The 12,123-nt window shown below is 46.4% G+C and overlaps 1 protein-coding gene across 1 annotated transcript in view; it reads left to right on the plus strand.

Annotated features, from left to right (window-relative positions):
- Positions 1 to 1,029: 1,029 nt before the first annotated feature.
- The window catches only part of LOC120035648 (death-associated protein kinase 2-like), a gene marked incomplete at its 3' end in the record, with an annotated part of 13,740 nt that continues 2,646 nt past the window's right edge, over positions 1,030 to 12,123 (plus strand). The window contains exons 1-3 of the mRNA XM_038982224.1: positions 1,030 to 1,143; positions 1,869 to 2,025; positions 11,913 to 12,123. The exon at positions 11,913 to 12,123 is cut by the window's right edge and continues 11 nt beyond it. Coding sequence (XP_038838152.1) covers positions 1,883 to 2,025; positions 11,913 to 12,123 — 354 coding nt within the window. The remainder of the gene's footprint in view (positions 1,144 to 1,868; positions 2,026 to 11,912) is intronic.

Below are 12,123 nucleotides of genomic sequence, written 5' to 3' on the forward strand. Positions count from 1 at the left end.
AACCAGCAGGTAGCCTAGTGGTTAGAGCATTGGACTAGTAACCAGCAGGTAGCCTAGTGGTTAGAGCGTTGGACTAGTAACCGAAAGGTTGCAAGATTGAATCCCTGAGCTGACAAGGTAAACATCTGTCGTTCTGCCCCTGAACAAGGCAGGGAACCCATTGTTCCTAGGCTTGTTTTAGTTCTTAACTGACTAGCCTAGTTAAAGGTTCAATTTTTAAAAAATGATAACAAGGTGATGGTGTCTGTGTTAATGTTATTGTGCTATAGTGCCCTCTGGTGGTGTAGTTACTGCACTACACAGCTGGGCAGGGCTTTTCAATACTCCTTACTATAGAATACCACACTACGTACACTGAGTGGCACATTTTCAGGAACACCTTCCTGATATTGAGTTTCACCCCCACTTTTGTCCCCAGAACAACCGCAAATCATCAGGGCATGGACACTCTACACGGTGTCGAAAGCGTTCCCTAGGGATGCTGGCCAATGTTGACTCCAATGCTTCCCACAGTTGTGTCAAGTTGGCTGGATGTCCTTTGGGTGGTGGAATGTTCTTGATACACACAGGAAACTATTGAGCATGGAAAACCCAGCAGCGTTGCAGTTCTTGACACAAACCAGTGTTCCTGGCACCTACTACCATACCCCATTCAAAGGCACTTCAATATTTTGTCTTGCCCATTCACTCTCTGAATGGCACACATACACAACCCATGTCTGAATTTGTTTCAAGGCTTAAAAATCCTTCTTTAACCTGTCTCCTCCTCTTCATCTACACTGATTGAAGTGGATTTAACAAGTGACATCAATAAGGGATCATATCTTTCACCTGGATTCACCTGGTCAGTCTATGTCATGGAAAGAGCAGGTGTTCCTAATGTTTTGTTCACTCATTGTATGTTGTACGCAGTGGAAGAGAACACACACACTTGAATTTGTAACTTTGAAAATAGACTCAGGGAAGGCAGCTCTATCGCGTGGTAACAAGAGACATTTAGTATGGCGTAAGAGCGCGCCGGGAACCTGAGAGCTCGCCTGGTCAGTAGGGAAATGCCGTCTACACGGTGCTCGGTAAACTTTGAAAAGAAACGAGAGTGAAGGAAGAAGTTTGTGGACACGCTTTGACAGTCATTTCAACATGGTAAGAACTTTTTAAAAATGTCTCTATATTTCTATCTATTTAACTTTATTCTACTGGTTATCTGTATGCGTCATCTAAGGTCTTGCGCCGAACATTGCCCTTGATATTTGGTGAGTAGATGAAGAGGTTATTCTACTGGTTATCTGTTTGCGTCATCTAAGGTCTTGCGCCGAACATCGCCCTTGATATTTGGTGATGCAGGAAGTCCCATCAAATGTGCCTACAATAAGTTGCTAATAAGACCTGGCCAACAGTCTAGTAGTAATAGTATGGAATAACACTAGTTATAAACTGGGTGGTTCCAGCCCTGAATACTGATTGGCTGACTGCCATGGCCGTATACCTCGGGTATGATAAAACGTTTATTTTTACTGCTCTAATTATGTTGGTAACCAGTTTATAATAGCAACAAGGCGCCTCTTATTGCGTTGGTCGTAACTAAGAACAGCCGTTAGCCGTGGTATATTGGCCATATACCACACCTCCTCAGGTCTTATTGCTTAATTATAACACCAGTTATAAACACGTTCTACTCATAATTAATATATTGTAATAATCTATTTTTTTTAAACACGTTTTTTTGTATGTAAGCTAAATGTTTCTCTGATTCTGTGATGTTGGCCATGTTGTTGTACGTCGCCATGTTTGTTATTGTACAACTCCCGAGCAGACACGACACTTCACCTGCTGAACTATCAGAAATATTATTCTGTTCTTTTACACAGGGTTTACTTCTATAATGGGCGGAGTAGAGAACCCATCTGAGACAGCTATATTACACATCGTAACCACGCCATCGTCCCCGTCTATGACTGCAGGCATGGCCCTGTTCAAGCAGCAGACAGTGGAGGATTTCTACGACATCGGAGAAGAATTAGGAAGGTACAGTATTACGATAGGGACGGCAGGTAGCCTAGTGGTTAGAGCGTTGGACCAGTAACCAGCAGGTAGTCTAGTGGTTAGAGCGTTGGACTAGTAACCAGCAGGTAGTCTAGTGGTTAGAGCGTTGTACCAGTAACCAGCAGGTAGCCTAGTGGTTAGAGCGTTGGACCAGTAACCGGAAGGTAGTCTAGTGGTTAGAGCGTTGGACCAGTAACCAGCAGGTAGCCTAGTGGTTAGAGCGTTGGACCAGTAACCAGCAGGTAGTCTAGTGGTTAGAGCGTTGGACCAGTAACCAGCAGGTAGTCTAGTGGTTAGAGCGTTGGACCAGTAACCGGAAGGTAGCCTAGTGGTTAGAGCGTTGGACCAGTAACCAGCAGGTAGTCTAGTGGTTAGAGCGTTGGACTAGTAACCAGCAGGTAGCCTAGTGGTTAGAGCGTTGGACTAGTAACCAGCAGGTAGTCTAGTGGTTAGAGCGTTGGACCAGTAACCAGCAGGTAGTCTAGTGGTTAGAGCGTTGGACCAGTAACCAGCAGGTAGTCTAGTGGTTAGAGCGTTGGACCAGTAACCAGCAGGTAGTCTAGTGGTTAGAGCGTTGGACCAGTAACCAGCAGGTAGTCTAGTGGTTAGAGCGTTGGACCAGTAACCGGAAGGTAGCCTAGTGGTTAGAGCGTTGGACCAGTAACAAGCAGGTAGTCTAGTGGTTAGAGCGTTGGACTAGTAACCAGCAGGTAGTCTAGTGGTTAGAGCGTTGGACCAGTAACCAGCAGGTAGCCTAGTGGTTAGAGCGTTGGACTAGTAACCAGCAGGTAGTCTAGTGGTTAGAGCGTTGGGCCAGTAACCAGCAGGTAGTCTAGGGGTTAGAGCGTTGGACCAGTAACCAGCAGGTAGCCTAGTGGTTAGAGTGTTGGACTAGTAACCAGCAGGTAGCCTAGTGGTTAGAGCGTTGGACTAATAACCAGCAGGTAGCCTAGTGGTTAGAGCGTTGGACCAGTAACCAGCAGGTAGTCTAGTGGTTAGAGCGTTGGGCCAGTAACCAGCAGGTAGCCTAGTGGTTAGAGCGTTGGACTAATAACCAGCAGGTAGCCTAGTGGTTAGAGCGTTGGACCAGTAACCAGCAGGTAGTCTAGTGGTTAGAGCGTTCGACTAGTAACCAGCAGGTAGTCTAGTGGTTAGAGCGTTGGACCAGTAACCAGCAGGTAGTCTAGTGGTTAGAGCGTTGGACCAGTAACCAGCAGGTAGTCTAGTGGTTAGAGCGTTGGACCAGTAACCAGCAGGTAGTCTAGTGGTTAGAGCGTTGGACCAGTAACCGGAAGGTAGCCTAGTGGTTAGAGCGTTGGACCAGTAACCAGCAGGTAGTCTAGTGGTTAGAGCGTTGGACTAGTAACCAGCAGGTAGTCTAGTGGTTAGAGCGTTGGACCAGTAACCAGCAGGTAGCCTAGTGGTTAGAGCGTTGGACTAGTAACCAGCAGGTAGTCTAGTGGTTAGAGCGTTGGGCCAGTAACCAGCAGGTAGTCTAGGGGTTAGAGCGTTGGACCAGTAACCAGCAGGTAGCCTAGTGGTTAGAGTGTTGGACTAGTAACCAGCAGGTAGCCTAGTGGTTAGAACGTTGGGCCAGAAACCAGCAGGTAGCCTAGTGGTTAGAGCGTTGGACCAGTAACCAGCAGGTAGCCTAGTGGTTAGAGCGTTGGGACTAGTAACCAGCAGGTAGCCTAGTGGTTAGAGCATTGGGCCAGAAACCAGCAGGTAGCCTAGTGGTTAGAGCGTTGGACCAGTAACCAGCAGGTAGCCTAGTGGTTAGAGCGTTGGACTAGTAACCAGCAGGTAGCCTAGTGGTTAGAGCGTTGGACCAGTAACCAGCAGGTAGCCTAGGGGTTAGAGCGTTGGACCAGTAACCAGCAGGTAGCCTAGTGGTTAGAGCGTTGGACTAGTAACCAGCAGGTAGCCTAGTGGTTAGAGCGTTGGACCAGTAACCAGCAGGTAGCCTAATGGTTAGAGCGTTGGGCCAGTAACCAGCAGGTAGCCTAGTGGTTAGAGCATTGGCTCAGTAACCAGCAGGTAGCCTAGTGGTTAGAGTGTTGGGTCAGTAACTGAAAGGTTGCTGGATCGAATCCTCGAGCTGACAAGGTAAAAACCTGTCGTTCTGCCCCTGAACAAGGCAGTTAACCAACGGTTCCCCGGTAGGACGTCATTGTAAATAAGAATTTGTTCTTAACTGACTTGCGTAGTTAAATAAAAAATACAATAAAGTTAAATTGTATTCTATTGTAACGCTTATCTCATCCCTTTAACACATCCAACTATGGACTAGTTAGAGGAAACCTTTGAGGGTCAGAAGTCCGAGGTTTTCTGTGTGTTGAAGTAAGTCACACAATGACATGACAGTGAATGGGGTTGTTCTGTTGACATGACAGTGAATGGGGTTGTTCTGTTGACATGACAGTGAATGGGGTTGCTCTGTTGACATGACAGTGAATGGGGTTGACATGACAGTGAATGGGGTTGCTCTGTTGACATGACAGTGAATGGGGTTGTTCTGTTGACATGACAGTGAATGGGGTTGTTCTGTTGACATGACAGTGAATGGGGTTGTTATGTTGACATGACAGTGAATGGGGTTGTTCTGTTGACATGACAGTGAATGGGGTTGTTCTGTTGACATGACAGTGAATGGGGTTGCTCTGTTGACATGACAGTGAATGGGGTTGACATGACAGTGAATGGGGTTGACATGACAGTGAATGGGGTTGACATGACAGTGAATGGGGTTGACATGACAGTGAATGGGGTTGACATGACAGTGAATGGGGTTGACATGACAGTGAATGGGGTTGCTCTGTTGACATGACAGTGAATGGGGTTGCTCTGTTGACATGACAGTGAATGGGGTTGTTCTGTTGACATGACAGTGAATGGGGTTGTTATGTTGACATGACAGTGAATGGGGTTGTTCTGTTGACATGACAGTGAATGGGGTTGTTCTGTTGACACGACAGTGAATGGGGTTGCTCTGTTGACATGACAGTGAATGGGGTTGCTCTGTTGACATGACAGTGAATGGGGTTGTTCTGTTGACATGACAGTGAATGGGGTTGTTATCTTGACATGACAGTGAATGGGGTTGACATGACAGTGAATGGGGTTGTTCTGTTGACATGACAGTGAATGGGGTTGACATGACAGTGAATGGGGTTGACATGACAGTGAATGGGGTTGCTCTGTTGACATGACAGTGAATGGGGTTGTTCTGTTGACATGACAGTGAATGGGGTTGTTCTGTTGACATGACAGTGAATGGGGTTGCTCTGTTGACATGACAGTGAATGGGGTTGCTCTGTTGACATGACAGTGAATGGGGTTGTTCTGTTGACATGACAGTGAATGGGGTTGTTATCTTGACATGACAGTGAATGGGGTTGACATGACAGTGAATGGGGTTGTTCTGTTGACATGACAGTGAATGGGGTTGACATGACAGTGAATGGGGTTGACATGACAGTGAATGGGGTTGCTCTGTTGACATGACAGTGAATGGGGTTGTTCTGTCGACATGAGAGTGAATGGGGTTGCTCTGTTGACATGACAGTGAATGGGGTTGCTCTGTTGACATGACAGTGAATGGGGTTGCTCTGTTGACATGACAGTGAATGGGGTTGCTCTGTTGACATGACAGTGAATGGGGTTGACATGACAGTGAATGGGGTTGACATGACAGTGAATGGGGTTGACATGACAGTGGATGGGGTTGTTCTGTTGACATGACAGTGAATGGGGTTGTTCTGTTGACATGACAGTGAATGGGGTTGACATGACAGTGAATGGGGTTGCTCTGTTGACATGACAGTGAATGGGGTTGACATGACAGTGAATGGGGTTGTTCTGTCGACATGACAGTGAATGGGGTTGTTCTGTTGACATGACAGTGAATGGGGTTGCTCTGTTGACATGACAGTGAATGGGGTTGACATGACAGTGAATGGGGTTGACATGACAGTGAATGGGGTTGACATGACAGTGAATGGGGTTGACATGACAGTGAATGGGGTTGCTCTGTTGACATGACAGTGAATGGGGTTGTTCTGTTGACATGACAGTGAATGGGGTTGCTCTGTTGACATGACAGTGAATGGGGTTGTTCTGTTGACATGACAGTGAATGGGGTTGCTCTGTTGACATGACAGTGAATGGGGTTGTTCTGTTGACATGACAGTGAATGGGGTTGTTCTGTTGACATGACAGTGAATGGGGTTGTTCTGTTGACATGACAGTGAATGGGGTTGTTCTGTTGACATGACAGTGAATGGGGTTGCTCTGTTGACACGACAGTGAATGGGGTTGCTCTGTTGACATGACAGTGAATGGGGTTGTTCTGTTGACATGACAGTGAATGGGGTTGTTCTGTTGACATGACAGTGAATGGGGTTGCTCTGTTGACATGACAGTGAATGGGGTTGACATGACAGTGAATGGGGTTGCTCTGTTGACATGACAGTGAATGGGGTTGTTCTGTTGACATGACAGTGAATGGGGTTGTTCTGTTGACATGACAGTGAATGGGGTTGCTCTGTTGACATGACAGTGAATGGGGTTGCTCTGTTGACATGACAGTGAATGGGGTTGACATGACAGTGAATGGGGTTGACATGACAGTGAATGGGGTTGTTCTGTTGACATGACAGTGAATGGGGTTGTTCTGTTGACATGACAGTGAATGGGGTTGCTCTGTTGACATGACAGTGAATGGGGTTGACATGACAGTGAATGGGGTTGCTCTGTTGACATGACAGTGAATGGGGTTGACATGACAGTGAATGGGGTTGCTCTGTTGACATGACAGTGAATGGGGTTGTTCTGTTGACATGACAGTGAATGGGGTTGACATGACAGTGAATGGGGTTGACATGACAGTGAATGGGGTTGACATGACAGTGAATGGGGTTGACATGACAGTGAATGGGGTTGACATGACAGTGAATGGGGTTGACATGACAGTGAATGGGGTTGACATGACAGTGAATGGGATTGACATGACAGTGAATGGGGTTGCTCTGTTGACATGACAGTGAATGGGGTTGCTCTGTTGACATGACAGTGAATGGGGTTGTTCTGTTGACATGACAGTGAATGGGGTTGCTCTGTTGACATGACAGTGAATGGGGTTGACATGACAGTGAATGGGGTTGACATGACAGTGAATGGGGTTGACATGACAGTGAATGGGGTTGACATGACAGTGAATGGGATTGACATGACAGTGAATGGGGTTGCTCTGTTGACATGACAGTGAATGGGGTTGCTCTGTTGACATGACAGTGAATGGGGTTGACATGACAGTGAATGGGGTTGACATGACAGTGAATGGGGTTGACATGACAGTGAATGGGGTTGACATGACAGTGAATGGGGTTGACATGACAGTGAATGGGGTTGACATGACAGTGAATGGGGTTGACATGACAGTGAATGGGGTTGACATGACAGTGAATGGGGTTGACATGACAGTGAATGGGATTGACATGACAGTGAATGGGATTGACATGACAGTGAATGGGGTTGCTCTGTTGACATGACAGTGAATGGGGTTGCTCTGTTGACATGACAGTGAATGGGGTTGTTCTGTTGACATGACAGTGAATGGGGTTGCTCTGTTGACATGACAGTGAATGGGGTTGACATGACAGTGAATGGGGTTGACATGACAGTGAATGGGGTTGACATGACAGTGAATGGGGTTGACATGACAGTGAATGGGGTTGACATGACAGTGAATGGGGTTGACATGACAGTGAATGGGGTTGACATGACAGTGAATGGGGTTGACATGACAGTGAATGGGATTGACATGACAGTGAATGGGGTTGCTCTGTTGACATGACAGTGAATGGGGTTGTTCTGTTGACATGACAGTGAATGGGGTTGTGTCTGTGTTAATACTCATATAGATGAAATACCTATTTGAAGGTAGACTCAGCGATATGACGTAACTGAAAAACCTATTTGAAGGTAGACTCAGCGATATGACGTAACTGAAATACCTATTTGAAGGTAGACTCAGCGATATGACGTAACTGAAATACCTGTTTGAAGGTAGACTCAGCGATATGACGTAACTGAAATACCTGTTTGAAGGTAGACTCAGCGATATGACGTAACTGAAATACCTGTTTGAAGGTAGACTCAGCGATATGACGTAACTGAAATACCTGTTTGAAGGTAGACTCAGCGATATGACGTAACTGAAATACCTATTTGAAGGTAGACTCAGCGATATGACGTAACTGAAATACCTGTTTGAAGGTAGACTCAGCGATATGACGTAACTGAAATACCTGTTTGAAGGTAGACTCAGCGATATGACGTAACTGAAATACCTGTTTGAAGGTAGACTCAGCGATATGACGTAACTGAAATACCTGTTTGAAGGTAGACTCAGCGATATGACGTAACTGAAATACCTGTTTGAAGGCAGACTCAGCGATATGACGTAACTGAAATACCTATTTGAAGGTAGACTCAGCGATATGACGTAACTGAAATACCTGTTTGAAGGTAGACTCAGCGATATGACGTAACTGAAATACCTGTTTGAAGGTAGACTCAGCGATATGACGTAACTGAAATACCTATTTGAAGGTAGACTCAGCGATATGACGTAACTGAAATACCTGTTTGAAGGTAGACTCAGCGATATGACGTAACTGAAATACCTATTCGAAGGTAGACTCAGCGATATGACGTAACTGAAAGACTTGTTTAAAGTTAGACTCAGCGATATGACGTAGATTAAAGCCCTGTTTAAAAGGCTACCTTTGACCCTGCCTCACAATGTGTTGTGTGGTTTTTGTTCATATTAGAAGACCACAAGGTGAATGTTATAACGGGGTCATGGACATGCAGCTCATCACTACAGGCCATTAGGCTCCATGTGCAACTCTATCTCAGTTCCCTGTCTGTAGCTTTACCCAGTCTGGAAACCAACACGGTTCAAAACTACACGTTTCAAAGAGATTAAGGGAATCTTGGTTGAGGTAACAGTGTCTTCTTCCTGTACTGACCGGGTTCTCAAACCACCATGTTATAACATTACTCAGTGACCCAGTAGTTTATATGAAGTCACTCCTCTCGAGGCAGCTGGCAGTCACTCCTCCTCTCGAGGCAGCTGGCAGGCAGTCACTCCTCCTCTAGAGGCAGCTGGCAGGCAGTCACTCATCCTCTAGAAGCAGCTGGCAGTCACTCCTCCTCTAGAGGCAGCTGGCAGGCAGTCACTCCTCCTCTAGAAGCAGCTGGCAGTCACTCCTCCTCTAGAGGCAGCTGAGCTGGCAGGCAGTCACTCCTCCTCTAGAGGCAGCTGGCAGGCAGTCACTCCTCCTCTAGAGGCAGCTGAGCTGGCAGGCAGTCACTTCTCCTCTAGAGGCAGCTGAGCTGGCAGGCAGTCACTCCTCCTCTAGAGGCAGCTGAGCTGGCAGGCAGTCACTTCTCCTCTAGAGGCAGCTGAGCTGGCAGACAGTCACTCCTCCTCTAGAGGCAGCTGAGCTGACAGGCAGTCACTCCTCCTCTAGAGGCAGCTGAGCTGACAGGCAGTCACTCCTCCTCTAGAAGCAGCTGAGCTGACAGGCAGTCACTCCTCCTCTAGAAGCAGCTGAGCTGACAGGCAGTCACTCATCACGCTGCAGTTTAAAGATGGCTTCCTTCTATCTTTAGAGATGTGTGTCTATGTTTAATCACACAGCTACACTATGAATGAGGAAGTGGAGTATTACTTTACCTCACTGTCTCACTGTACTGACAGTAAAGGAAAATCACATGGAGTCACAGTCACTGTCTGTGCCCCAAATGGCCCTATCCCCTATGGACTCTTATCATAAGCAGTGCACTCTATAGGGAATATACACTCTTAGAAAAAAAGGTTCTATCTAGAACCTAAAAGGGTTCTTTGGTTGTCCCCATAGGAGAACCCTTTTAAGAACCCTGTTTTGGTTCCAGACAGAACCTTTTTGAGTTCCATGTAGACCCCTTTACACAGAGGGTTCTACATGGAACCCAAAATAGTTCTGCCTGGAACCAAACATGGATCTACCCTGGAACCAAACAGGATTCTCCTATGGGAACAGCCCAAGAACCCTTTTGGAACCCTTTTGTCTAAGAGTGAAGGGTGCAACTATGGTACACAGCCACTGAATGACCCGTTGACTTAACTCCCTCGTCCTCTTGGTGTCCTGTCGTTGCTCTGTTGAATGTGAGGATAAAAGCCCAACGTTGGGTCAATACATCCAAGTATTGGAAGTATTTGAGGAGTGCTTGATTTAGCTCAGAGTGACTTCTGGTGCTGTTCTACTGGTTCCATTGTACAGGGACAGAGTACTAAATCAAGTGCAGCAAAGTATTTCCCATATGCTAACATATGCTACCTTATGCTATCATAGGCTACCATAGGCTAACATAGGCTACCATTGGCTACCATAGGCTACCATAGGCTACCATATGCTACCATAGGCTACCATATGCTACCATATGCTACCATAGGCTAACATAGGCTACCATTGGCTACCATATGCTACCATATGCTACCATTGGCTACCATAGGCTACCATATGCTACCATAGGCTACCATTGGCTACCATAGGCTACCATATGCTACCATAGGCTACCATATGCTACCATAGGCTACCATATGCTACCATAGGCTACCATATGCTACCATAGGCTACCATAGGCTAACATAGGCTACCATAGGCTACCATAGGCTACCGTATGCAGTGAACACAGGTGTGTACAACAGCGAATGGTCTTTCGATATGTTTTAGTTGTCTGTGAAAGTGTATGAGGTAAAACCCCAGAGTTGTCAGGCTTAGATCACACTGCTACATTACCACGACGACGCTATGAATAGACCAGTAGCATCGCAGGAAGAAATGTCTGGACATTCTGTAGGACAAATTGAGTTAACCCTTCACACAATACCACACCTTCTGACTGCACCGTGGCTATTTACAGTATTTAAAGAGACAGTGTTTTCACCGCAACAAAGATTAGAAATGTAATATTGTAATAATACATGAAAATCCTCTTGACAATATCCTCTGATACGGAAATAACATCCTGTCCCATCTGGCCTTCGGCTGATCTGATTCTGTAGAGGCCACATGTTGTAGGTGTTAATATACCGTCCCATCTGGCCTTCGTCTGATCTGATTCTGTAGAGACCACATGTTGTAGGTGTTAATATACCGTCCCATCTGGCCTTCGTCTGATCTGATTCTGTAGAGACCACATGTTGTAGGTGTTAACATACCGTCCCATCTGGCCTTCGTCTGATCTGATTCTGTAAAGACCACATGTTGTAGGTGTTAAGGTCCCATCTGGCCTTCGGCTGATCTGATTCTGTAGAGACCACATGTTGTAGGTGTTAACATACCGTCCCATCTGGCCTTCGTCTGATCTGATTCTGTAGAGGCCACATGTTGTAGGTGTTAACATACCGTCCCATCTGGCCTTCGGCTGATCTGATTCTGTAGAGGCCACATGTTGCAGGTTTTAAACATACCGTCCCATCTGGCCTTCGTCTGATCTGATTCTGTAGAGACCACATGTTGTAGGTGTTAATATACCGTCCCATCTGGCCTTCGTCTGATCTGATTCTGTAGAGACCACATGTTGTAGGTGTTAATATACCGTCCCATCTGGCCTTCGTCTGATCTGATTCTGTAGAGACCACATGTTGTAGGTGTTAACATACCGTCCCATCTGGCCTTCGTCTGATCTGATTCTGTAAAGGCCACATGTTGCAGGTTTTAACATCATAATCAATCATTTCCAAGCAAACATACATTGTGTTGCTAAATATTTTTCTCCATCATTTTTTGTGTCCCTTCTCTCGTTCCGTGTTCCAGCGGTCAGTTTGCCATCGTGAAGCGTTGCTGGGAGAAGAGCACTGGTCTGGAGTTCGCTGCTAAGTTCATCAAGAAACGTCAGAGCAGATCCAGCCGGCGGGGGGTCAGGAGGGAGGAGATAGAGAGAGAGGTCAACATCCTACAGCAGACACAACACCCCAACATAGTCACCTTCCACGACGTCTACGAGAACCGTACTGACGTGGTGCTC

The sequence above is a fragment of the Salvelinus namaycush genome, unplaced genomic scaffold (assembly GCF_016432855.1).
Source record: "Salvelinus namaycush isolate Seneca unplaced genomic scaffold, SaNama_1.0 Scaffold1079, whole genome shotgun sequence".
NCBI classification, from domain to species: Eukaryota; Metazoa; Chordata; class Actinopteri; order Salmoniformes; family Salmonidae; genus Salvelinus; species Salvelinus namaycush.